At 43.5% G+C, this 27,470-nt stretch overlaps 1 protein-coding gene across 2 annotated transcripts in view; it reads left to right on the plus strand.

Moving 5' to 3' along the window:
• Window positions 1-27,470, plus strand: part of FHIP1A (FHF complex subunit HOOK interacting protein 1A) — a 187,406-nt gene that overhangs the window by 69,193 nt on the left and 90,743 nt on the right. For both annotated transcript variants that reach the window (XM_083171581.1, XM_083171590.1), the window contains exons 2-3: window positions 5,595-5,815; window positions 21,217-21,843. In XM_083171581.1, the coding sequence (XP_083027707.1) occupies window positions 5,717-5,815; window positions 21,217-21,843 (726 nt within the window). In that variant the 5' untranslated portion in view covers window positions 5,595-5,716. The remainder of the gene's footprint in view (window positions 1-5,594; window positions 5,816-21,216; window positions 21,844-27,470) is intronic.

A 27,470-nucleotide genomic window follows, 5' to 3' on the forward strand; every position in this document is an offset into this window, starting at 1 on the left:
CCGCGTTTGCATGGGAACGCCCATGAAACGGGGGGCGTATGCATAGGGTAATGAGGCTAAGTAGCCCCTCACGCCCCTCTACGCCCCCTGTGCGGCGTATAAAGAATCCGTGCGGCGAAATCGCCTGCACATGCGCAGAGTGACCTCTGCACATGCGCAGACGATCAACATCGGCGGGCCGTCCGCATGCGGGAATATCCGCACCGATCAGAATAAGGGCCAAAGTAACAATACTGACACCAAGGTACTGTATATCATGAAAACAAAACTGTTTTACTAAATCACCGGTTCTTTTCTACATAAAGACCAAGTTGTTCACACCACAACTTGGAGTAACAACAAACACCCTGGTTGGTGAACATCACACAGCCGTCAGGTGGTTATAGACAAAGCATATAGTCTACAGACAATGGGGGATATTCATTTTGCATTTGCACAGAGGACCGATGTTGTGCGTCTGCGCATGCGCAGGCACGTTTTTGCGCATGTGCAGACATAGGGTGCGTGCACCCATGGTGGGGACAGGGGCGGAGAAAGATGGGGAGCGGGGGCGCCGGGAAGCCCCATTACCCCATGGGAACACCCAGCTTTTCATGGGCATTCCCATGAGAATGAGGCCATGACGCGTGTGCGGGGGGCAGGCAGCTGACATCACCGGATGTCAGCAGCCCGCCTATATCTGTCCCAGTGTACACGCATGTGGAAGTGACTTAAAAGTCACTTTTATATGTGTGTACCTTGCACATCTTTCGATGGTCGGTGACGATGGTCCGTCACCTGTGCGGGTGAACCCGTCATTCGAGGGGGGGGGGGGGGGCGGTGCGGTGGACGGACATTCGCAGGGTGGGGTTTGGTGGAACTGCAAGGCTGCGAATCAACCAGAATAACCCCCAATGAATCAAGCAGTGTGAATGTTTTTCCTTTGTTGCCAACAGCGCTACAAATAAACATTCACAATTCAGTGTCTTGGGTTATAGACACCAGTGCGTGCAGTGTCCCTGCTTCAGTGGGAATGTGTCCATCCAGGAACCACCAATACTTAAGTCCCCTTTGGGTCATCCTGGACTGGCCTGGCCTTTGTGGATGGGGCCTGTCCTCTTCTCCCATCCAACCCCAGAGACCCTTACTGGCTTTCTATTAAAACCAAACTACAGGAGCTAAAATGGTTCCTGCTGTCTCTCTGGGGATTTCTAAAGTCTGATGTAAGCATTTTCCAGGTCGTCGCAAAATATGGAATGGATCCCATTTCCTTTTTGTGAGACTCCTTTTGAACTCAGATGTTTTTTTTTAAGGAACAATCATTTACAAGGCATGGCTTTGCCTTGTAAAAGTGATTACCCCTTTAAAAAAAAAAATTCTGCGTTCAAAAGGAGTCTCACAAAAAGGATGGATATAAGGGGGCATAGATAGACAGAAGGGAGGGAACATAGATGGGAGGGGAATAGATGACTGATGGGAGGGGCACAGATGGACAGATGGGTGGACAGGGCATAGACGGGAGGGGGCATAGATGGACAAAAGGGAGAAGGCATAGATGGGAAGGGTACAGACGGAAAGATCGGAGGGGCGCAGATGGACGAATGGTCAGGAGAGGCATAAACATTTGCTGTAATATAAGTTTATGTGTACCCTTTATATATTTTATGTTAAGCACAAACACACACCTCCCTGCTCCATTATTATATACTATATACAGTACTCACTCATTTTTGTCTGTTAGTCCAGGAAGTGAGACTAAAGTAACAGCGCTGTTTTCAGCATGCAGCACTGGATGCTTGGAGAGGCTGGAGCCGGCTGTTCCAGACAAACTCAGTGAGTCAGGGACAGCTGGCTGCGGGGCCGGGCAGAGACCTCCCTGAAAGGATCCATGCTGCGGTTCCTGGTCACAGCTGCGGGCACATGAATAGAGAACGAGGAGCAATTGGGACCATGCTACCGCTGCTGGCTGCTCTGCTAGTCCGGCGGGGCAGTACTCAGCTGAAGTACAAGCAGCCTCCACCTTTCTGCTTCATGTTAACTTAGCTGGCTGGGGGTAGTGACCTCTCCTCCCTAAAAGGGTCCGTGCTGGCACCGCTGTTCCTGAACACCAGCGACAGGTACCTGGGGGTGAAGAGGCGGGGCAATGCTGCTCTGCTGTTCCGGCGGGGTAGTACGGAGGGGGGATGTGATGGCCAGGCGATCCATTGCGGGCACAACTGTTTAGTGTAGGTGGGTGTTGGTGGCCATGCTTCCTGCAGGGATAGATTGACCCGGGCCCTACCCTCTGCCAGAGCAGCCAGGCCCGGGGTTATTGTCCCCATAGCACCCCCCTGATGGTGGCCCTGCTTATTGGAACCAAGAAGGTTTACAGTACTTCAGGGAAATAAATCTGCCATATCATTGACCTAGATGCTCAATGCCCCACTGTATAAAGATATCATCACCTCATGTTTGGAGGAGCTTAATGAAGTTGGGGTCTCTCCAAAGAGGAATAGGTTAGTCACTACTAGCAAATAATTGGACCGATCCTCTCCAGAGTCATGAGTAATAGCACATGTTTCTAGAGTAAATGAGGTTTGTGCTGAACACTCACATGTAAGCAATAGTAATTAGAGCATGATAAGTACAGCTTATTGAAGTTCAAAATACACAATATGCTGTTTAATTAAAGGATTTTCATTTCATGTCTGATGGAGGCAAGCAGATATTGCTCTTTATAGCAGTGGTTCCCAACATCGGTTCTTAACTCTTTGAGAGAGATGTGCAAAAATATCCTCTAAAAATGCCAACATCTCTGTGAGATATGCGCAAAATATGAGTGCCAACAGCTCTCTAAGAGAAACAAAAAATATCTGCTAAAAATGCCAGTGTCGCTCGCTTTTGTTATATTAATTCAAATAAAAAATGTTGTGTAAAATAAGATTATATTTCCTATAAAAGGTAAACATTACAGGTCATTGTGATGAATAAAAATATTTGCTTGGCAATTTTCACACCAATTTGACAAATTCATTTGGCACTGAAAGGGTTAAGTACCCCCCAATAGTTCACGGTTTCCAGGTCTCAACAAAATCACAAGGGAAATAATTAGCTACACCTGGGGATCTTCTAAAATGTGTCAGTGACTAATGAGTGCACCTGCCGGGTGACCTGAAAAACGTGAAATGTTAAGCCCCGTATACATGGTGTGATTCCTTTTCTATTGCTTCCTGATTCAATCAGGATCAAATCGCAGGGCACAGTGTACCCAGGGCCGTAACTAGGGGGGGGGGCTGGGGGGTCATGCGCACCAGGCGCTGCATGTGGGGGGCGCTGTCGAGCCGGGCAGCGGGGGTCCGGGGACAGGCAGCAGGCATCCGGGCGACGGGCGTAGCGGCAGCTGGAAGCAAGCTACGCTATTTGCCCGACGGGAAGTAGATTTTAAAAAGTCTTGCCGGACGCTGATTGGCTGAATTCTCTCAGCCAATTAGCGTCCGGCAAGTCAAAATCAGCAGCGCCAGGCAAGTAGCGTAGCTCACTACAAGGAATAAAGCCGCCGCAGCGCTGCCTGTCCCTGGACCCCGCTGCCCGTCCCCCTGCTGCCTGGACTGGAACCCCTGCTGCCTGGTCCGGAACCCCCGCTGCCTGTCCCTGGACCCCGCTGCCCGTCCCCCTGCTGCCTGGACTGGAACCCCCGCTGCCTGGTCCGGAACCCCCGCTGCCTGTCCCTGGACCCCGCTGCCCGTCCCCCTGCTGCCTGGACTGGAACCCCCGCTGCCTGGTCCGGAACCCCCGCTGCCTGTCCCTGGACCCCGCTGCCCGTCCCGGGACCCCGCTGCACAACGGTATGTGGGCGCAGGGTCTGCTCAGCCTCCGGTGCCAGGGGCAAGGCAGTCATTTGCCCCCCCCAGTCAGTGGGGGGGGCGACCAAATGACTGCCTTGCCCCGGGAGCCGGAAACCCTAGTTTGGGCCCTGGTGTACAAATTTAATTTTGACTATATAGTACAGAACTATAGTACAGTACTATATCTGTACTATAGTCTTGCCTGCACAGTCTATAAAATATACAATGAATGAGAGCATGCATCGGCATCGAATCAGGATTGAATGTGGCTCAAAACTGTTTTTGACTATATAGTCAAAATGAAATTGAAAGTGACCGAGAATCGCACTGTGTTTACGGGATGTTAGGGGTACTTGTGGACCGAGGTTGGGAACCGCTGCTTTATACACTGAACAGGACAGAATTGGAACATTTCTGTGCAGTGTCCTATGAGAATGACTTTTGTCTTCACACTTCAAACGTTGTCCTAAATACACTCAAACACAAAAGTCCCAATGTTGTGGTTGCACAGTAGTAGTAATTGGAATGTTCAGCTACATGTATAAACAAATCAAGCTAAAACACAAGATAAGGCATATGTGATGTGTTTGCAAAACTGTTTTGTAATATTGAATCAAATATATCTATGTACTTTTTCCCTATGTGCTTTGGTCACTCGGCTATATAAAAAGCCAGCTTAATATTGTATACTAGCACACTTGGATATGCAGTAATGGGGCCTACACATGTAGCGATTTTGTGTCATTTTATATTTTGACTTTGGCTTAATTTGACTGAATCGCTTAGAAAATGACAGTACATCGCTCCATGTGTAGGCGATGGCCAGCCCCACGCATCGATATCACCGGGCAATGTAGATCACGCATGCAGATCTCACCAGAGAACACTGGCCCTGACAAATCGCTCACAACTTCACCACGTTTCACCCTTAAGTTATTGTTTTATTTTCTATGTTAAGATGTAAGTAAAAATGCCTTTATACCACACCGAATTTTTATAGACATTATCTGTGCTTAAATATATTTACTTGTTTATTAATGCAGTTTCTAAAAATGCACGTATGACAAATCAGGGCCATGTTATTTTGCTGACGCCAAATGCACATGGAAACGCATATGTAAAATGTTCTGCATTAACTCATTTTGTTTGTTTACAACCGTATCAACTCTATAAATTGATCAATTAACATTAAAGTAAGACACAAAGCAGGAAACTACAATTTAAGCACATGTATAAGCTATGTTTTGCCTCATTTGGTAGGAGTTTTACATCTGCTTATATATGTGTAATGTAAGTAAAATTATAAGCACAACTTAGATGTGTGCAAATTGCCTTAACCCTTTGAGTTCCAACATCTGTGGGAGATGCAAAATATCTGATAAAAATGCCAGCGTCGCTCACATTTGTTCTATAAATTCTATAAATTCAAATAAAGAATGTTGTAAAAAAAAAAGATTATATTTCCAATGTAAGGTAAACATGACAGGTCATTTCATAATGAATAAAAATGTTTGCTTGCCAATTTTGACACCTATTTTGACAAATTCCCTTGGCACTGAAAGGGTTAAAGTGGCTGTGGAATTCCCTGTGTGTTGCGCACAATTCTGCCTGAATTGTTGGTCTATTTTACATGGCAATACCTGGTTGCTAGGTGACGTCTGACTTCATAGTTTTGCTACAAGGTCTACATGAGTAAGCACAAATTGATACTGTGAACTTACATGAAGCGGAAACCAAACACTTTGCATGAAATGTTTAATATGTCTTTTGTTTCTGTCTTTAAAAACACAGGAGTGCTGAGGGCATAATGCTATACAAAAGTCATTTCAAGAAGAGCATGACCTAAAAGGAAGAGATCATACGCAGGCTGAGCATGGCTTAGTGAATCTAGCCTTCTGTGTAGCAGACACACCATGGCACAGATCAGTGTCAGCAAGGCTCAGCAGAGTATCAGCCTACAGGGGGTTGATCCAGAGACATGCACAATAGTATTCAAGAACCACTGGGCTCAGGTAATGCTATGTGAGAGTTTATCTTTTATTTTTGTTTTTCTCTGACTGATTTTAGAGTTTACAGTTGAAGAAAAATTATCACATTTGTGACCAAAATTATTAAGACGATGAGTACAGTGTATAAAATTTCATGCCATTTAAAAGCATATAAATTATTATATACGAATATACTGAATTATATGTCGGCTCTGAGCATCTCACTAAATAGTATTGTCAATGCTTATGCTGGGGTATGCTGTGTGTATGACAGTATACAGTATATGTTTGTGTTGCATATTTAAGCTACCTGGCACTGAATGCCATAGTGTCCACAAGCTTACCCTACCAAGTAAGACTTAAGGCACCCATACACTTATGTGACTGCATAAGATTTCCCTTGATATATCGTAATTGGTCTGTTTGAATGTGATTATATCACATGCAATACAATTCACCGCTGCTGCTGGAGGCTGTCTGATCCAACAGATCCTATGTGCAGCGGTTCTGACCTCAGACTCCGATGCGCATCAGATGCAATCTGGCCACTTTACACCCGATTTCTTGGCCCAATGTGTTGGAATCGGGTAAAAATTGTCCAAATCGAACTATTGTATGGTCAGCTTTAAGCTTACAATTAAGTCTAAGTTTGAGTGTTTATGTAGGAGTGAGGGCCCTGCTCATGCCTAGATTCTAGAGGGTAAGAGCACAGCTGAGGCAAGAACAATAAGGTGATCTCAGAGTAGAGGCTGGAGCATTTGTGAAGCTATCTCAGTGTGAGCAATATAGATGAGAGTAGAGAGGACTCTAGTACTATCCCTGCCGAGTATTGCGATATGCAGATGAAAGACTTTTAGCAGTACCTAGAATCTTTTGTAAGTCATCTGGAGGGGGTCGAGCTTTTAGCCATGCGGCTTCGACTCTATGGAACTCACTTCCCTGCCCATTTTGAGTGACCCCCACTCTAGAATCCTTTTAAAACTGAAGACTTTCCTGCTTACTCAAGCATTTCCGTAATTCTTTTAAGTATAGTATATGAAAAGCTTTTCTGTACTTCATTGTTCTTATACTGTATTACATTAATTTTTATTTGTTAAGCGCCTTGAGTCCCATTGGAGAACGAGCGCTATATAAATAAAATTATTATTATTAATAAAGAGAATGTACCTCCCAGATGTCCTTATGTACGCGGGACAGTCTCATTTGATGGCGCTGTATCACTGTCCCATGATCAGCTTATACTGTACGTCCATATATCTGATTCCTTTTTCTATGCACTTAATAACTACCGTTACAGAGCAATAAGTTGGGAATCTGGATATGGAGGAGATAAAAAGCTGTTTTGCACATGTTGAGTTTATGGAAGCTTATTGAGACCTTCATGGAGTATAGTAGAGAGACAATTGGTCACCAAAGATATTGGAGATAGGATAGGTCCTGCATGTTGGTGTTATCAGCATTAAGGTGTTAATGGTGCCAAATTAGCAAATCCCCATCTATGTCTTTTCACCCTAAAAAGTACATTATTATTATTATTTTACTTTTGGTGGAGTTCTATCTAGGTAATTGCCATATATACTTAGTTAAGCTTGCCCTTATGTCCATATAATTTGGGACACGTATAAATTACACCGGTTCTATGGCTAAAATGGGTATAGGTCAGTAGGCAGACAGTGCCTAGGTCATCAATCAATAGATCGGCCACTGTGGGTCGACAGGCAATAGTTCGACACATGAAAAAGGTTGGCATGCTTTAAGTCGACACATGCAAAAGGTTGACGTGAAAAGGTTGATGCACATTTTTCATGTTTTTTGGTGTCTAAGTTGACATGTGGACATGGTATAAGTGTACCGCGTTCCCTGCTTCGGGCACAGCGCCTTGCTACTCTCGGCACACTATTATATTCTCCCTTTATGCCCACTGGGGTAGTGAAGTATGAAAAAGCTGGATTAAAAAAAATCATGAAAAACTCATGTCAATCTTTTCCCATGTAGACCAATTACATGTTGACTTCATGCTTGTGTTGACCTTTTGTCCATGTCGACTTAAATCATGTCGACTGTTTTCATGTGTCGACCTAATGACCGTATACAAGCTAAAATAAAGCCTGCCTTCCCCCGATGGAGAATTGGTTGCAGAACACATGTAAATCATAGGTGTCCACGACTGAAGGGATATTATGGTTAGGCTACTTATAGGTTATATGTAATAACCATAGTGTAATAAACATGCTTAATATTCTAAATCCTTATTGTTTTCACTGAGTCCTATGAGCAGTTTATTATTAACACAATTATTCCTGCTTCTTTCATTATATATTACATAAGGTGCCCACACGGAGCACTTTGGGCTTCCGATGCGATGTGCGTTCATGCGCACATCACATATCAATGTCCAAAAAGTATGTGCAGCGCGTACTATTCAACTACATCGCATTGCATCTAGTTCAAATCACACGCTGCTTTAGCATACTGTATCACATGCGTTTGGCGCTAGATGCCAAAACGCATGGTGCACATCGCACAATATGTAGGCATCTTTAGTTCCAGTTTTCTGTGTCTGGCTAACTTTGAGCCTGCATTTCACCTGGTATTGATCACACACACACACACACACACACACACACACACACACACACACACACACACACACACACACCCTATTTTATGAGTTTCCCTGTTAAAGGATAGTACAATAAGTAGGGATGAATGGGTTTGGATCTCTAAGATCTTTGCCTTCTTCACTTCAGCATTGGAGAGGGCAGAGGACGGACCTCTGTCTGTCTACAGGTGGTTTCTGGGTGCTGTCTTGTGCTGTACATGGGTGATATAGAGGCTTTCCTGTGCTGTGTGTAAAGGGGTTTTGTGCTGTGCTGTACAGGGGTGCTGCGGTCCTGTGCTGTACAGGAAGCTGATAACCTTATCTGCTGCCTTGTGCTGTAAAATGGTGCTGCTGTCCTGTGCTGTACAGGGGTACTGCTGTCCTGTGCTGTTAAGGGGGTGCTATCCCGTGCTGTACAGGGGTGCTGCTGTCCCCTGCTGTACAGGGGTGCTGCTGTCCCCTGCTGTACAGGGGTGCTGCTGTCCCCTGTTGTACAGGGGTGCTGCTGCTCCCTGCTGTACAGGGGTGCTGCTGTCCCCTGCCGTACAGGGTTTCTGCTGTCCTGTGCTGTAAAATACTGGATTAACAATGGGCCTGATGGAGCTACAGCTCGATTTTGTAGCTGAGGGCCAGGGCTTTCCAATGAGCTCAGCCCCGTGTCACTAGCCCCCCAGGAACCGGAGATACCTCCAGGCAAAGCTGGAACATTTTCCTCATAGGATAACATAGGACCCACTAATTCCACGGCTGCCAGTTCCCCCTCCGGCATCACAGAAGTTCGAGGTTGATCTCATTCGAACCCAAATCGCTGGGCCTTCAATCTAATACCAGGTCGGTCCATATGGGTTCATTGATTCTTGAGATATTGTGGGTAAACTGATTTTTTTCATTTCTGAAATTGTAATTTCATGTTGTTTGAGGACAGATTTCTCTGGAACCAAACGGCCCAGTTTCACGGGACCAAACTCATTCAAAGCCCACATGTAAATGGGTCAGTTGGTTCTGAAAATACAGCTGCTTGTTTAAAGGAGGGGGGGTTGTTTTCTCTCCCCCTCACACCAGAAAATGGAGGGACTAGGCTGGTGTAAAAGGGGCCAACCCAGGAATGTCCCTGCATGATCCTGGGACCATATTTCCGGCTAAGTCCATGCATTTTCTGGTGTGAAAGGGGTATTATTTCGAATAGCCGGGACCTGCAGTGCTCTGAATACAGCCGGGCAACCCCCTGCTCTCTGCCCAACTGTCAATGGCTGTCATTTCTGCCTGGCGGCGGGCAGATGAGCATGTAATCCCACATGGCAATGAGCATGGAAGCTCTGGCAATGAGCATGGATCTCCTGGCAATGAGCATGTAGGTAAGCAGCACTTATGCAGCATAATTTTTAATAGGCATTATGGTGTGTGGCTTAACATGTAATGGGCATTATGGTGTCAATTTTTAATGCACGCAATGCCCTGTTTATGAAGTGTATTGTGCATTATTGCTCAATCTGTTTGGTATAGTGTGTATTTTGGATCAATCCATGTGGCAAAATATGAATTTTGCCTTAATATATGTGGCATAACGTGAATTTTGACTCAATCTGTGTGCCATAGTGTGAAGTTTGCCTCAGTCGGTGTGAATTTTGGTTCATTCCATGTGGCATAATGTGTAAGAGGCAAGTACAGTATAAGGGGGTTACTATTGTGTTGCATGATTTGTATAAAGGGTATACCGTATTTTTCGGACCATAAGACGCACTTTTTCTCCCACAAAATGTGGGAGAAAAACTATGTGCGTCTTATGGACCGAATGTGGACAGCTGGAGCAAATAAGACCCGAGTGCCTGGCCAGATATATGCAGCCGGCAGGAAGCTGGCAGAGAGCTGGGAGGAGAGGCAGTACTGGAGTCCGTTTACCTGATATGTGGCTGCCGTAAGCGTCTCTCAGGTTACAGTAGACGTCAGTGCCAGGAAGTGGGGCCAGGGCCGTTTCCAGAGGCAGACAAGCCGTGTAGCCACACCTGCCACCACAGGACTGCACGGCTTGTCCACCTCTGCTAGAGCCGCCCGGGCGCTGCGCCAGCACCCCCGTCCTGCCGTATAAGCTGGAAGCGAGTGCCGGGTCAGCACGGGGGACGGAGGAGCAGTGGAAGTAGCGGGGCTCCATGATCACCCGCCCTATGCCCCCAGTCTGCGGTGATGAGCTCCTGGCTGCGCGCTACCCTGACAGCCACCGGTGCTGTATATAGAAGCACAATAGGTAGGACAGCTGAGCGACAGCTCAGCAGTCCAATAGAGCCTCTTGCACCAGCCTGCAGCACAGTGATTGGCTGTGCATGCAGGCTGCTGAGTAAAAGGAGGATTGAATCGCTGAGAGCGGAGCCAGCGTATGGTGCTGCTTGGGGAGGGAGAGAGAGGAGAATAATGTGCAGGCTCTCTCTCCTGTTTTCTGTAAGTACAGCCTGTCTGCCAGCAACAATACCAAAAAGTAAGTCAGGCTGTACTAACTTCTTTATTTCCTGATGTTATTAAATATTAGTCTCTCAAGCTCTGGGCTTATAAATTATAACACGTGTATGTACATGGATGTGCGTGTTGTTTACATGTCGCCAGTCAGGCGTACACTGAAGGACCGGGCACCGGTGTCACTGCTTTTAGTTCATTGAGCAGCCTGTTGGCATATGAGCTGGCTGGGGTAGGGCCTCCAGGCCTCCGCAGACACTGTGTGAGTGTATAGGAGGAGCTGCAGCAGAAGCCACACAGTTGCTGCATGTGGTTATTGTAGGGGCTTCTCATCTCATGAATCTATGTATAATACCACACTTGCTGTAAAACCACTGTCCACTTATTTTATAGTGCTATGCCAGGGCATTGGGTGGCAGTGACTGCACCTGGGCACTGTGGTTCAGAATATTTTTTCACCCTGTTTTCCTCCCCAAAAACCAGGTGCGTCTTATGGTCAGGTGCGTCTTATGGTCCGAAAAATACGGTATGTTGTGGTAAACTTAGGTGACCACATAAAAGGTGCTGAATTGTTGTCTACCAAGTTTCGGCTTGCAGTATTTTTTTTATGACTGGAGTTCCGCCTCACCCCGCAAGTAACTTAGGACATCGGCATCCTGCGGGTGCAACTTTGGAGGGCACCCGCCAAAATATCTCCTTGCATTTTTCCTATGCCCGCCCCCTGCCTTTTCCAGGCATATATAATTAGTTGAAAGTATTTACACAAATCGAGACACACCAATGAGCAGACCACCCAACCAGAACACTGGTCACGCCCCCCCCACATTATTAGGTGCTAGCCAAAACCCCTATTATTGTGCATAATAGGCCCTCGATGATTTTCAGCTCCAGGCCCATTTAGACCTTAATCTGGCACTGGTGCTACTGACCTGTGCTGTATAGGAGTGCTGCTGTCCCGTGCCATACAGGGGTGCTGCTGTCCTGTGCTGTGCAGGGGTGCTGCTGTCTCATGCTGTACAGGGGTGCTGTCCTGTGCTGTAAAAGGGTGCTGCTGCCCCATTTGCTGTAAAAATAAAGGGGTGCTGCCCTGTCCTGAAAAAATAAAGCTGCACTGCCCTGTGTCCGGTTTGTTTTATCACTGTTGTTCCAATATTTGCTGCGCTATATGAGTAACGTAATGCCAGCACTTGACATGGAGTGAATTAAACATCCCCATCTGCGTGTCACACTGGGATGCATGTGACTCGGGGATCCAATAGGGGCATAGGGCTGGTTAGGTTGACTGAGTTAAGATAGCAGGAAGAGGAGGAAACTTCCTCTTCTTCCTGCCGAATTCCCCGTTGTTTTCCCTGTTGTTTTATTGAGGGTGGTGGTGGGATTGTATGTAAATCGGTCGTGTTTTGGGCCATTTCGCTGCCCTTTTGATGCAATCCAGATCCATTGCGCGTCCCCGTGGGTCATTAGGTATTTTCTGAGATCCTACCTGCTGCAGGTAGGATCTCAGAAACGACCATTGTAGTGGGTGCGGGTCGCGATCGGATCGCGATCACATCAGGGGCTTTTTCTGTGCCGGTCGGCAGCGGGTTGGTGGCTCCGTCAGCTCGTGAGTGGTTTATACGTTCCTGTGACGACCTGCTCACGAGCAGGATCGTCCTGGTGTGTACCCAGCATAACATCGTTGTTATGGCCTCAGTAATTTGCTTTGCAACTGGGTGATTGCTGACATCTTCCTTATTCCTTGCAAATAGTATAATTTTAAAGATACCTGTAGGTTGAACTCGATGGACTGATGTCTTTTTCAACCTCACAAACTATGTCACTATGAGTCAGTCATGCAATTTTACACAGAGTGTAATTAAAATATAATCATTTCTTAACATACATCTAACAAATAAACTGATTATATATATAAAAAAAGGGTATAAAAATATGACAATAAAAAGTGATCTTGACTTTGAATAATTATGATGTGATGTGGGGAAAATGATACCCCTGTTTTCCTCTTTGAATGGAATCCCGTTCCTATAAACGTACTTGTATTACGGCACTGGTAGTTGTGGTTAGACCTCCTCTTTCAGTGTTAGGGTACTGTGTGGGATTTTTTATTGCACATGCGTATTTGAGAACTATTGCCTATAAGTTCTCTTTGAAATTTAGTAATTGTTCGATTCTTATTAATTGTTTGATTCTTATGGAAGACATTTATGCTTTTTAATGGGATAATTAAATGTGTTATGCTATGACCATTGTTCTTCTATTTTTATGAAACCGCACCGATACTCGAATACACAAATTGATTTAAGGGGTGTTGTTTATATGTGTTTGTGTGGAGGCGCAGAGGTGCTAGAATATATCATTTTCTTACACAGTTTTGTAAACCACTCACGATTCACGGGGAGAGTCCTGCACTGTTTATATTACAGATTAATGATGACCCTTTGGAGTGGTGACCGCTGCTTGTTGTCCTATGCTGGCAATGTGCTGCTGCACATATATGGGGTCCATAAGTCCTGGCTCAGGTATCCATCAAATCAATATTTGTAATCCACAATGGGTGATTAAAGAGGAATAGGGGTGTCTGCATCTGACACGTTTCGCTGAGAGGTACTGCACTCAGCAGTGCTGGACTCTCCCCATGAATCATGAGTGGTTTAGAAAACTGTCCTAATTCTATCTCCACAACTCCCAGTGCCGTAATATAAGTCTGTTTATTGGAACGGGATTCCATTCAAAGAGGAAAATAGGGGTGTCATTTTCCCCACATCACATCATAATTATTCAAAGTCAAGATCACTTTTTATTGTTGTATTTGTAAACCCTTTTTTTTATATATATATCAGGTTATATTTGTTAAATGCAGTGGTGGCTCGTACCTTCTTGGGGGAGGGGGGCTGCCTCTGGCCGCAGCGGGGGTACCGTGATTCAGGCACCCCTTGTCGTCGCTGCAGCTACAGCCACCTCTGCCTCTTCTCTTGGGTCCCCAGCGCCTGTGCTATGATGACAGGCTCTGGGACTGGCGCATGCACAGTACAAACATCTGTACTGCGCATGCGGCAAGCTTCTATGGGCTGCTTCGGCAACAGCTCATAGAAGGAATCTTAGTCCCAGCGCCTGTACAATACAAATGACAGGCACCGGGACTAGGTCGTGCGCAGTACCGATATAGGTACTGCGCATATGCCATTTTTGCAAGGCAGTCCACAGAAAAGCGTGCCTTTGTGACTGGCAGGTTGGACTTCCAATAGAAAGTCACCCAGTCACAGTGAAGCCAGTACAGTCTCACAGACTGCATCTGGCTTCACTACAGTGGCGGATTTTACCTGGGGGGGGGGGGAGGGGGGGAGAGCTGCAGCCCTGCATGCGCTTGTATGTTAATAAATGTTTAGATTTTAATTACACGCTGTGTGTCATTGTATCTTTCCTCAGAAGTGCAGTGTTTTCCTTTTTCTTTTGTCTACACATAATGGACTGACTATACCTTTATCCTAACTGCTGCTGTTGGAGAAAAGACCTAAGTAACACCTGTAAATTATCCCTAGGGATAATACAAAAATGCCTATAATATTGCTTACAGGGCTGCTTCCGATTCTGATTGAGGAAGCCATTGACGATGACAATGATGATGTTGGTGGTGTGCATTATAGATGATTGGATACAACAGAGAAAAGCGAGCTAGGTGTCGCTGGGCTAATTACAATTTTAGCCAAAGTTTCTGAATTTGACAATAACATTTGATTTTTGATGAAGGAGCTACAAGTGACCTATAAGGGAGGATGTTACTTCTAGGTGGTTGACGTCCTTAGCACTGGCTTTACAAAGGCTACATATGGCTGCTGTCTCCCTCCTCTCTCTCTCTCTTTCTGGTGCTGTTTTCCTCCCTCCCTCTATCTCGCTTTGGTGCTGTGTCCATCCCTCTGTCATTCTTTCTGAAGCTGTCTCTTTCCCATCTCTTTCTGTCACTGTCTGCATCCCCCTCTCCCTCTCTCTCTTTCTGATTCTTAATCCTTCCCCTTCTCTCTTTCTGATGCGGTCTCCCTCCTCCCTCTCTCTTTTTGATGCTGTCTCCCTCCCTCTTTCTTACTTTCTGAAGCTGTCTCCCACAGAATGCATTTATGTTTCGCATACACATAGCCTGAAGGTAATTTTATATGATTTTTTTAAATATTTTTGGGCATACAACAGTTTGTGTACATTTATGTATCATATACACCATATACTCAGCCTGAAGGTAATTTTATATAATATTTTTAGCAATCGTGTGCATTAGTGTGCCGGACGGGTTCGATCCCGACTGTCAGAGTCACATACCACACCCATGCATTAAACAAAGTTTAGCACAGTGGACCATCAGTAAGCAGAGACGTCACTATCTCTGTTGCCCTAAAAAAATTCATTATTTCAGAATATTTTATTTCTGAATACAGCACTCAGGGCTCAAAGCAAACAACATCTTTGTTTGTTTACTTTCCTCAGGATTACAAATAGAGTATAAGCTAACACCATTCTACCTTATATCACAAAGTATTAGCAGGTGTGGACAGTATTTAATCAAGTCAGGATGCTACGTGGGTGCCTTACATCACTATACAAAATCCCATCACAATGACCATACACACTGGATCTAACATATGACAACTTACACAAAAAATTTGCATAAAATAAAATGCACATATACTGTATGCTAAATTGCAGTGTAAAAAAATAAATATATATATATATATGTATTTCTTCCCGATGTATGGCAACGTTGTTTGTTCCAGACACAAAGTTACTTTTTATTTTTTTGCTTTACTTACAAACATGAATCAAACCCATTGCTGCTAACAGAGCCACATATCTACACTTTGGATCTTAGCCAGTGACTTAGGAGTTGGGATGGATTTCACAGAAATGTCTCATGTGAGCAGTTTGTGACTGAGAATGAATAAGAACTTTTCCAACATCCCAGCAGAATCATCCAGAGCACATTCTTCAATCGACATTGAGAGATTAGTTTTCAGGTAGTTCTATTTTAAAGTCATATAAATCTTTCTCATCAATGTGACAACACATTTTTCTCAATGGAAGATATCTGAAGGAATATGCACATTGCCTGTTTTTATCCAAAAAATATATTTTATTTTTTCTGACTTGGCACTAACTTTATAGCTCGTGAGCTTACATACTTGATAACACACTTTGGTACTTGTGTAGTTTCACGGCGGCACTGCCCGCGGATCGCATCGTATGTATATGATTTTCATGCGTTTTGCATTTGATTTTCATACGATGCAAATTTGCACCCCCCCCCCCCCCACTATCCACGCCAGCCCGGTATGCATCTTCCCAACCTGTTCATACCCCCACTATCCACGTCGGCGTGGAGTATATTTTATAATGTGTGGTGAGAGCACCAAGCCACCGAGCCCGAAGCGTGGCGAGGGGGCGTGGAAAACAAGCCCGAAGTGTGGCAAGTGCAGCGGATTACTTGACGTGTATTACTTGACGTGTAAGGGTGGTAGGGGAAGCCCAGATGTGTAAGTTTATATATTCTCCCTGTGCTTGTGAGGGTTTCCTCCGGGTACTCTGGATTTCTCCCACAATCCAAAAATAAACTGGTAGGTTAATTGGCTCCCTACAAAATTAACATGTGCATGTACATGTGGTAGGTAATATAGATTGTAAGCTCCTCTGGTGGCAGAGACTGATGTGAGTGTTCAAAAATTCTTAGTGAAGCACTGCGGAATATGTGCGCACTATATAAATAACTGCTAACAAATAATAATAGTGCCACAGATTAGACTGGATATTGCACATATTTAATGAATGTATGAAATTGAGCAGTGAGAATATATACTAGTATAGACAATAAAAAGTACAAAAAAAATTAATTACAGTAAAATAGGTAATGAATAAAATTTCTCTGTGAATTTAACAAATATGCCACAGAGTATGTGATCTAATGTAATCCTGCAATGCGGTGAATGAACGCCTGCTGGTGTTCAATACAGTGGGGTAAAGGGTTAGCTGTTTTGTCGGGTCCCAGGGAGCCCGAAAGGAGATTACATACTGTAACATGTTAGTCTGCATATTATGTCAGGACAATTCTTAAAAAGGAAGAAAGTGTCAAACACCCCTGCACACACGCAAACCATACCTCCCAACTTTCTTGGGGACGGAGGAGGGATAGAGTGTTGCGCGGCGAAAATTCCAGGGGGTGTGGCCTGATTCCAGGGGCGTGGCCTATATTCGCGGCTCTCCCACGAGGCCACGCACCCATTTTGACGCTATGGGGGCATTCCCCACCCTCGCCGCGGGACACTGCCGGCCACGGGAGGGACGCGGGAATGTCCTGAAAACCCGGGACATTCCCGCAGTTTTCGTGACTGTTGGGAGGTATGCTTGACAAACATAAACACCCCCCCCCCCATTTACCATATTTCTTTTGTGGGTTTAGCAACTCTAACAGATGAAGGAACAGCAATTATGCATATATTTTTGCCCCGTGTTCTTTTATACGTTCCGTACCATACTTGCACCTGCTGCCCATCTTCATATAGGATTTCTAGGATCATCAGAGGCTCTGGTAAACAAAGATGACATCTGAAATTCGTTGTTTTTAACCTTGAGGTATTACACATACATTCCCTGGATATGCAGCAAACTAACTATAATTTACCGTTACTAAATGGCTGATGTCATTGGTTGAATATCACTTCCAATGGTGGGAGAACGCATCGTTAACAATATTGAGAATACACACTAAGCAATTTTTTAAAAAGACATCGCACAGAATGGCCAAAATGAGCAACATCTTTTAAATATTGTGTATGGTCCTTCATTCTTAGGTCAGCCTTGAAAAAGCCGACACAGGCGAAATGCGCATCGGCAACTCGCTCTGTTGTAGCCGTTAATTAATTGGTTAAAATGTATTCAAATGTATTGATGTATCTATAACTCTGTTTCTAAATACGTAGCATGTTACAAGCGCTCACCGCAGCGTGTATCACAGTCGGGACAGGCGGGGTGCACTTGAGACACTGCAAGACAGGCAGAGCTCAGTGACCCGGTCCCTGACAGCGTGGGCTGCGAGCCGCTTACTTTACTGAGAGCGCTCCGGCGTCTGTACATCTCAGAAAGTGATCTTTAACATACTAATGATATTGCGGAAGCCCTATTAAGGGTGGGCGCACATATAAGTCAAGAGTTACTCACTTAGTAATCGGTAATATTAAACGTGTAATAAAATGGCAGTGATTCATGTCAAACAACTCTAATGTTTTGCAAATATCTGGCTGACAGACAGAATTATGTAGTGGCATGCAATTGTATTAATTTCAGAATATAATTGATACATAAATCATCTCCTGCAGAATTGGCATTAATTGATCAATCTGCACGAATATATCTGAAACAGCAAATTGCACGTGTGATTGGTTGTAATATATACTGTACAGACTGGGCAATTTGCTCTGATCTGTCTGCAGAAAATGTCTGAATAAAAATTACATGCACGATTAGTTGCAAAGTATATAGTACAGACTGGGCAATTTGCTCTGACCAATCTGCACGAATATATCTGAACAATAATTGATGAATTGCAAAACTTATAGTACAGACTGGGCAATTTGCTCTAAGCCTATTGCTAAGTACCACGCATTTGAGATAATCAGGAGCGCTTGAAAATCACAAATGTGGTTCTAACATACATTTGATAATGCGCTATTATATGAGCGTCATAACAATAAATGTGTAAGGTGCATCTCACCTAATACCTGTCAGATACAGGCATAGGGAAACACGGAACTAAGAGCACAACCACTTACTATATCTACATTATAAGTAAATCAATGCACCTATCTATACGTATATGACTCTTGACTCAACTGACAGGATTTGAAGAAAGAAGTGGTTGACTAGGCCGTACGGCAGGTCACCACCCATCTTCATATCTGATATCCTAGAATACAGTATACACATGTGAACAGTCGAAAGAGATTACTCTATAAAGCACGCAATATAAAACGACATTAGCTGCAGAGTTGGGAATAAAACCCATTCACTAATTACATTTTAGCCAATAAGAATGTACCGTACTTACCTGAAATATTAACAGGAACCGTCTCTATAATACTTAATACTAACGGCCAACAGAGACTAATTTTAATCTTTCTACAAATTTCTTTTTCTCTATATCTATCATCTTATTTTAATTTTTTCGCCACTATAATCCCTGATACAGGGAAACATATTATCGGGTCAAGCATTATTTAATAAATAATAAAAATCTGAGATTACCACTGAAAATAATGATGACCTGTAAGTGATACCTACCACTATAATTGTTCTTTAATAAAGATATATTTGAATTTTAGTAAATTTTTGACATTTTTTGTGAATAAGGAGTGCGTCACATTGAAACTGATTTACTTTTCTTCTCTACATAAGTTCACATTTATTAAATCAGTTGACTGCACCCTCAACCTAGGAGGAAAGTATATATATATATATAACACACTTCCTATAGGTGGGCTCATTGCCATTCACACATACAAATAACCTATATGAATATCTGACGTACCATATATAGTGCGGGTCGCTCACTTTCTCCTCATTCATATGTGTCTGATTATAAATGGCTGGTTTGCATTTCTTTGTACATAAATGTATTGTAATATATATGAGGGAGTTCCAATGTACATAACCCAATATGTAAATGATTTCAGATGAACACACCTGTAGAGAAGGCATGTATCCATACGGTTACCTGCTGAAAGCAGAGCAGCAGGTGTAAGCCCCAGTTGCGTTCAGCTTGGCCTCCGTGCCAGCCTGTGATATCAACTCTGCAAACAGAAGTGTAGCACTCATTGATTTTGGCTTTATAATTTGTGCGTGGTATTTAAACTAGTTGAGTGAAAATGGATAACTAGCGTTAAATTGGAGATGAACGAAATACATATTCTGTAGACACCTCTGCTTCCAGTTTACTACCAGAAATTGCGTGGTATTTTATTTGCTAGACTATAGAGTACAGTAATCCCAATGTTACTACCTGTTTCTTCTTCCTTCTCTTTCTGGGATGATGTCCTACAATATCTATGTGATAGTATGCGTTAAGCATTCTGGTGGATTGGATGCTGGCAATCACAATACCAAGTCAGCATCCCAACTGCCACCACAAGACCACCGCTGGGATTCCAACATCAATCCGAATTCTGGCTGGTGGCATTCCGAACGTAAGTTAAGTATATGGGAAGTGGTAGCGTTAGATTCGGGTACAGGAAGCGTTAGGTGTAGGCTCCAGCAGGGACATCAGCTTTGGGGGGGTGGGGTTAGGGTTAGGCTGTAGGGCAGGGTGGTTAGGTTTATGTGACAGGGTCCGAGGGTTAGGCACTAGTGGGGAGGCTGGGGAGGGGGAAGGTTTAGGGTTAGGCTGCAAGCATTGTGGGAAGGTAAGTATACTTCGATGGTCTTCCTTATGTATCCTGTAGTGATTCTTATATGATCAAGCCACACTACTACAATCCACACACAACTAATTGCATGACTTTGGTTGTGAATTATAAGATAGACAGTGTCAACATAGACAAACAACAGACAATCAACAAATACTCAATGGGATCAAAAGGTTGATGAGGTGAAAAGTAAGAGACTTAAAAGATCTTTGGTTTCATTACATGGGCATATTCTATAAAGGAATCTTGTACAGTGTGAGACCGGACACATAAGGCAGGAGATCTTTCACATCGTTTTCCTGCCTATGTAATAATACTATATGCCGTACTATGGAAACTGCTGTTAACTAATTTTTCCCCATAGAATGTTACCTACTGCAAAAAGTAAGCTCTCTTAATGCTGAATACAGTGCCACCTTCTTGCAGTCTGATTTCATCGATTTACTAGTAATATAAGAATGAGGTTATACATAATAAAAGAGTGTCTGCAGGTAATAAATTTAAGGTAGCATGTGTGGGAGTTTATGTAATAGGTTTTTTTTTATTTTTATACTCTAACATCTGTGTCCCGTGTAGCTGATTGGTAGACTTAACATTCTAAACAAATGTTTTGCATCTCTGGGACTGTTTGGCTCCTGTTCATCAATTGGCAAAATGCTGCAAATGAACATTTATATCATCTTGATTGCACAGTGGTGCTATTATGTGATCACTGAGAGTGCTTCGAATTAAGCTTCATTAAGATTATTGCTCATTCAGAAACATGCATTTTTGTTTCTCTGTTGAAAGCTGATGTTTAAATTGCTTTCCACTGTATAAACCCTTCCTAATCAGATTTTCATTGTTATATGTTATTATTATAAACACTATGAAATTTTAAGTCACCGCACTGATCGTATTTTGATATTTATATCCTTATTATTATTATTGTTGTTTACCATTAGGTTCAGCGGATTTTGGAAAAGCATGATCCTTTCAAGAACGCTAATGCCAGATATGGATCTATTTCTATAGATGAAGTAAGCGCTGTGCAGAACTATGTGGAACACATGATCTTGCTGTTAATTGAAGAGCAGGTGGAAGATGCCGCCATGGGGCCTATTCTGGAGTTTGTTGTGTCGGAGAACATTATGGAGAAATTGTTTCTGTGGAGTCTCCGAAGAGAATTTACAGACGACACAAAGTTTGAGCAGCTGAAGATGTATGAGTTACTGGTCACACAGTCTCACCAGCCTTTGCTACATCACAAGCCTATTTTAAAGCCATTGATGATGCTGTTAAGTACTTGCGCAACAACGTCAACTCCAAATGTGGAGACAGAACTAGTTGTCCTACTTAATCAGCTCTGTTCAATACTTGCCAAAGATCCATCTATCTTAGAACTGTTTTTCCACACAAGCGAAGACCAGGGAGCTGCCAATTTCCTTATATTCTCCCTGCTGATACCATTTATCCATCGAGAAGGCACAGTGGGACAACAGGCCCGGGATGCTTTGCTCTTCATCATGTCTTTGTCAGCTGAGAATAATATGGTTGCTAAGCACATAGTAGAGAGCACTTACTTCTGTCCAGTGAGTTTTGAATTCTTCTTTATTCTTTATTAATACTCATAGCATTTGTTACCTTGTCTTTGCATTGCTTGATTTACAGTATTTGAATTTTGACACTGCTTGAAGTATTATTGCTTGAAAAATACAATGGAGTGCAATAGGAAACGATTGGCAAATGTATAGTTTACTATGATGCAGGAAACTTTGAGAACATGTTTATAATGTAATGTTTGTGTGTGATGTGAATTTCTTTTCTATCAGTTTGAGAAAGAGAGGGTGAGATTTAATAGGATGAGAGAATCAGAAAGTGAGAGATTTTGAAAGAAATCTCCAGTTTTTTTTAAAGCGGCAATCATCTACACTTCAAAATTAAACTGGTTTTGCAGTGTAAATGATTGCCGCTTTAAAAAAAACTGGAGATTTCTTCCCAAATCTCCCACTTTCTGAATATCTCATCCTATTAAATCTCACCCTTGGTATTTTATGTGAAAACTCTTATAGGAAATATATTTTTTACGAAACATTTTTCATTTGAATGTATATAACCAATGTGAGCGACGCTGACATTTTGCAGATATTATGAACATCTCTCACAGAGATGCTGGCACTCAAAGGATAAAGCAGATGCTTCTGCACTAAGAGCCTAGTGGATCACACTTAAGAAAATTCGCAGTGGACTGGAAGTAGAAAGCCGCTGCACAGTCGGAAAGAAGAAACACCTAATGAATTGAGAATGGATCGCTAACTGCTATCTATTTGCAAATCCATTCACAATTCCCAAAACATTGAAAGTTTTTGCTTGTACAAATGTGAGTAGGGACTGAGGCTTCCACCAATCTGTGACAGACAGGCTGGAAGTGGTCATCACTGACATCAGAGACCCACCCTTAAAAAAAACCTTTGCATGTCTTCGTTTCTACAACCACACCCAGAAAACTGCACGTTTCCACCCCCAAAAGCTGGTCAGTCACATTGTGGCTACCTTGCGAACCATTTGCATTTTCAGTAGCTAATTGTCCTCACTTATGCTTCGTGCAAATGGGACACATGTGCAGTCATTTCATAATCGCTTGATTTGCAAATTTTAAAATGAGCAATCCATGTTGATTTAGTCCCTTCATGCCGAGCTTACTGCAGTTCCGGCGTGGCCAGCCCCAAAGCACCACTTTATGTAGAATTTCTGCTTACAGCGTCCTGCTATAAGTGCAACTTTGAGGCTGCTCAACCAAACAATTGAATAACTCCTGGGCACTAAAGATAAACGTTCAATTCACGACCAACTATTGAATTACCCCCTTTAAGTCTCAGCTGTGTTTGTGGTTTCAGTGTTGGTGTGTTCTCTTCCTAACATCAGTGTGTGTAAATCCATTATTCCTATGCTTGGTTCTGTGAGTAGACCTATCTTTAGAGTTGCTGGTCAGGATCTGGGTCAAAATTTCAGCACTAGCTAAGACAAGGTACAATGTTTGTTCCATGCTGCCAGCTGAAGGTCCTGCAATGGGGACATGACTTGACAAATTGTAAGAAAGGATGTCCCATTCTTTGTCCAACCCTCCATTACTGGTGCAGGAATAAAGGTGTTATGGACCCTGTCTTCTGGCCTCTTCATACCTCTTTCTACTCCACAGTGACTATTGGCACGTGTCCCCATAGATTTCATAACCATGGGGAGTGTCCATCGTGCCTCATGGTATATATTTGTTTGTGAAAAACAATATTCAGAATCTAAACTCTATACTCTGTATACTTACTTACCTCTACACAGTTATTTATTATGCATGTGTTGTTTATGTAATTCCTACATATGCAACAGTGTTTATATTGTACAAGCTACTCTATATGGAATGAATCCATGTTGCTCACCGTAGATCACAAGAAGCTCTGTTTTCATCATTTACATTACAACCACACTTTCCTGACCTATAATACGATTAAGTAATTGATATTAAGTAAAATGCACTGGAAAATGTTACATCATTGCCCATCAGTGAGTGTAAACAGCCAGAACACCTGTAGTAAACATTTTCTTTTTAATCTTCGTTTCATTTTACTTTGTGCAATGAGTAACTCGTAGAGGTAAAGTCCGTAAAATGTAAGGACCTCACATGTATGCAGCCTTTATAAGGTGTTCATGCCTACCATTCCAGGCAAAGAAAAGTCTTGATGTGCTTGTCTCTGTCAACTTTTTACATTCTATAAATCATCAACTTTGGCTTTCTTTCTCACTGAAATTGAATACAAAGAACCAGAGGCGGAATTTGGGAGTATTTGCCCAGGTGCAAAAATATCATTTGGACCCCCCCTCCTCCACTCCAAGTTCACAATATGCCACACAGTAGTGGGGTAACAGCAGTGGGCCCCTTAGTCCTCAGGGCCACTGGTGCAATGCACCTGCTGCACCAATGGTAGTTCTGCCTCTGTAAAGAACATCAGATAAGAGCTTGTATATATCGGCCTTAAACACGTGAGTGCACACACACACACACACACACATGTTAACCTTTTGTTGGCAGTCAATATATTTTGGGAGGAACCTGTGGTACCCAGAGAAAACCAACTCAAGCACGGGGAAAATATACAAACTCCACAGACTCCATGATAGAATTCAATTGTATGCTGTGAGGTAGTAATGATATCCATTACACCATCCTTACCATCCAAGCTTTCATACAGATCTCCCTTTATCTTCTCTGACACATGGACTCCAGCTTTATCCCTCAGTATGCGGCTTTGTGGTTATAGTGGCCAATCCAGCCACGGGTTTCTGTCCAGTGAGCATTCAGCACCATGACAGAGTAACACTGAGGGAGATGTACTATATTATAGTGGCAGATATAGCACTTGTTTACCAAGGAAGCAATTCCAATAAGATGTATTAACATCTCGTTTTCCAAAGAGAGAGTAATTGAAAACTGCCGCCTGCATCAATCCCTGCCAGAGCCCACAGCACATCAGCCTAGTGCTGTCCCTGCTGTGGTGATGGGGTATTGACAGCCTTATACTGACTAAAGTAAAGGCTGAGCGAAGTGGTAAGAAACTGAGTATCTTTACCAGCAGTGCAGTGATGGATATAGCTGATTTATAGATTGCCAAGATGGCCAGATGTTGAACTTGTATTGGATGAAATGGTTGCATGTGTGCCTGCTTGCGTACATCTTGCTTTTTGCCACTTTCCATGTTCTAACAGTAGTTTAGGATAAGTTATAATCCGGATACCAGCAAGCAGGCATATTTACAACTACTCAGCAGAGCCTGCAGTGTATTAAAACACCCTCATAACTGGAAATGGGATTGAATTTTGCATTAATGTCTGTTATTCCTACATACAATACTGTATCTGTCAGTGTTTAGAGCTGGGATAGGTGGTATTATTGCATTATAGTGCATATGGTCCTGCCCCAGCTCTCCAGTTTAGGCTAAATGTACCATTATATTTGTGTATGCGCTGTGATAACTGCCTGTGGCAGAGGAATACCTCCTACTCCAATCACCACTGCACAAACACTGTATAGAGTGTGCATAAAATATCAGCCTTATTACCAAAGTTTCCATTAAGTCAGCCATAAGGTATACAGTAAATAATCTTTTTGTTTGGGTAAATCGCCTGCTACACAAATGATATATATACAGTAGGTGGAAGCTGACAGATTCCCTCGTGTACCCTTGAAGTGACTATTTTGCATGTGTTTACATTGGACCATGTATTGCTATGCGATGTTTGCAGCTCTATGTAATTATGCTGGAGTGAAGTCTGTGCATTCGCACTCGCCTAACAAATAAGCTCAGTTTGTTCCTTGTAGTCGGCATGGTTACACATCAGGTACTGGCAATGCTGAAGGCTATGAATATAATGCACTCATTGTTTACATCAACAAACTTGGTAATAATCGGATAATGCAACAGAGTAACATTGTTCTTTATATGGATGTCATTTAGAAAAAGGTCATGTATCAACAGTCCTTGGAGCTAATTCTACGTATATACTGAAGACATCATGTTATATATGCTCAGAGGAGTAGCTAGGTGACATGGTGCCCCCCTCCCCCCCAGTAATCTTTCCCCTTATAGTAATGCTCTGTACACATGATGCCACACAAATTGTGATGCCCATTTCACAATGTCTAATTTATCAATTAATGGAAGCCAGCATGGAACATGAGTTAAGAACACAAAGACAGAACGTATTACATTAGGAATTATAAGACAGAGAAAGTCACAATGTTTTAAAAAAAATGTATTTACAAAATATACTGTACTATTGGAAAACAGAAACTGTGAAAACAGAAATGAAAACTCATGTGACTGTTGTCGAGAAGCTGAAACAGGGACAGATCCTCAATAGCAGATGGACCCTAAATAAATGATATTGTATATATAGTACTAAGCATTCTCTTCACTGTTACTATAGGTCAAAAAAAAGTAGGCCTGTGTATATTAGAGTGCCAATAGAGGGCAGGTTTTATGGATTTGTCAATTTGATTTAACCTGGTTGGCTGGCACACAAAGGGGTGCTCTGGATGGGTACATAAGAGGGCTCTGGGCTGACACTCAAATAGATGCTTTGAGCTAGCATACAAGAATGGCTTTGAGCTAGCACATTAGGAGTGGCTCTGGCTCATAGCTGCCTACCCTCCTGCATTCTGCAGGAGACTCCCTGAAATAACAACAATCTCCTTCTCTCCCTCATTAGTCTAGCAATCTCCCTCATTTCACCTAGCCCACATTACACTGTTACATTTTGGGGGAAAAAAGGAATGAGAGACCGATACATTTACATTGAAACATCAGCACCATTTTTCAGCACTATAGTATCTCTTACTAACTGCTTTGGGGCTCATCTACATTTGTATATAAGTAATTTTAAAAGATTCCTCTCAGATGTAGCAGTACACAGCCACGCTTCTAGGTGCCACGTTCACAATCTCTTTTCACAATCTCTCCATGGCCCTTATTCTGAATCGTGCGGTACGGGCCGCGTGCGGCCGTACCGCCGATGTTTTCAGTCTGCACATGCGCAGAGGTCAATCTGCGCATGTGCAGCCGAATTCGTCGCAGACGTATTTCGTCCGCCGCAAAGGGGGCGTATAGGGGCGTGAGGGGCTTCATACCCTCATTTCCCTATGCATACGCCCCGCGTTTCATGGGCGTTCCCATGCAAACGCGGGGCGTATGCATGGTAATGAGGGTATGACGCCAGTGATGGGGGCGGAAAGCTGACGTCGCCGGATGTCAGTTCTCCGGCCCCATACAAGCTATCACACGGACGATTGTCCGTGTGGTCTCAGCTTGCGGGAGCTGCTGGGGCGTGCGGCCCTGCCTTCGATGGTCGCCGACCATCGAATGCAGGGGGCAGCTCCCACCATGGTGGAGGCGTACGCCCCACCATTTTCATGCGGATCGCCAGCCGTCCGTGTACGGACGGCCGTGGCGATCCGTAGTGTGGGCGGGGATTGGTATGTGCGGCCGGAGCACCGTGTGCGGCTCCGGCCGCACGATTCAGAATAAGGGCCCATATATGGAACTAGACACACACTTTAAGTGGAGCAGGACACGCCCCTCAATGGGGCACTGTGCAAAATTCTACTAACAACTATAATCTCCCTGAAACTTTTCAAATGTAGGCAAGTATGCTCTGGCTGTAACATAAA

Source organism: Crinia signifera, chromosome 1 (assembly GCF_055691185.1).
Source record: "Crinia signifera chromosome 1, ASM5569118v1, whole genome shotgun sequence".
Taxonomy (NCBI): domain Eukaryota; kingdom Metazoa; phylum Chordata; class Amphibia; order Anura; family Myobatrachidae; genus Crinia; species Crinia signifera.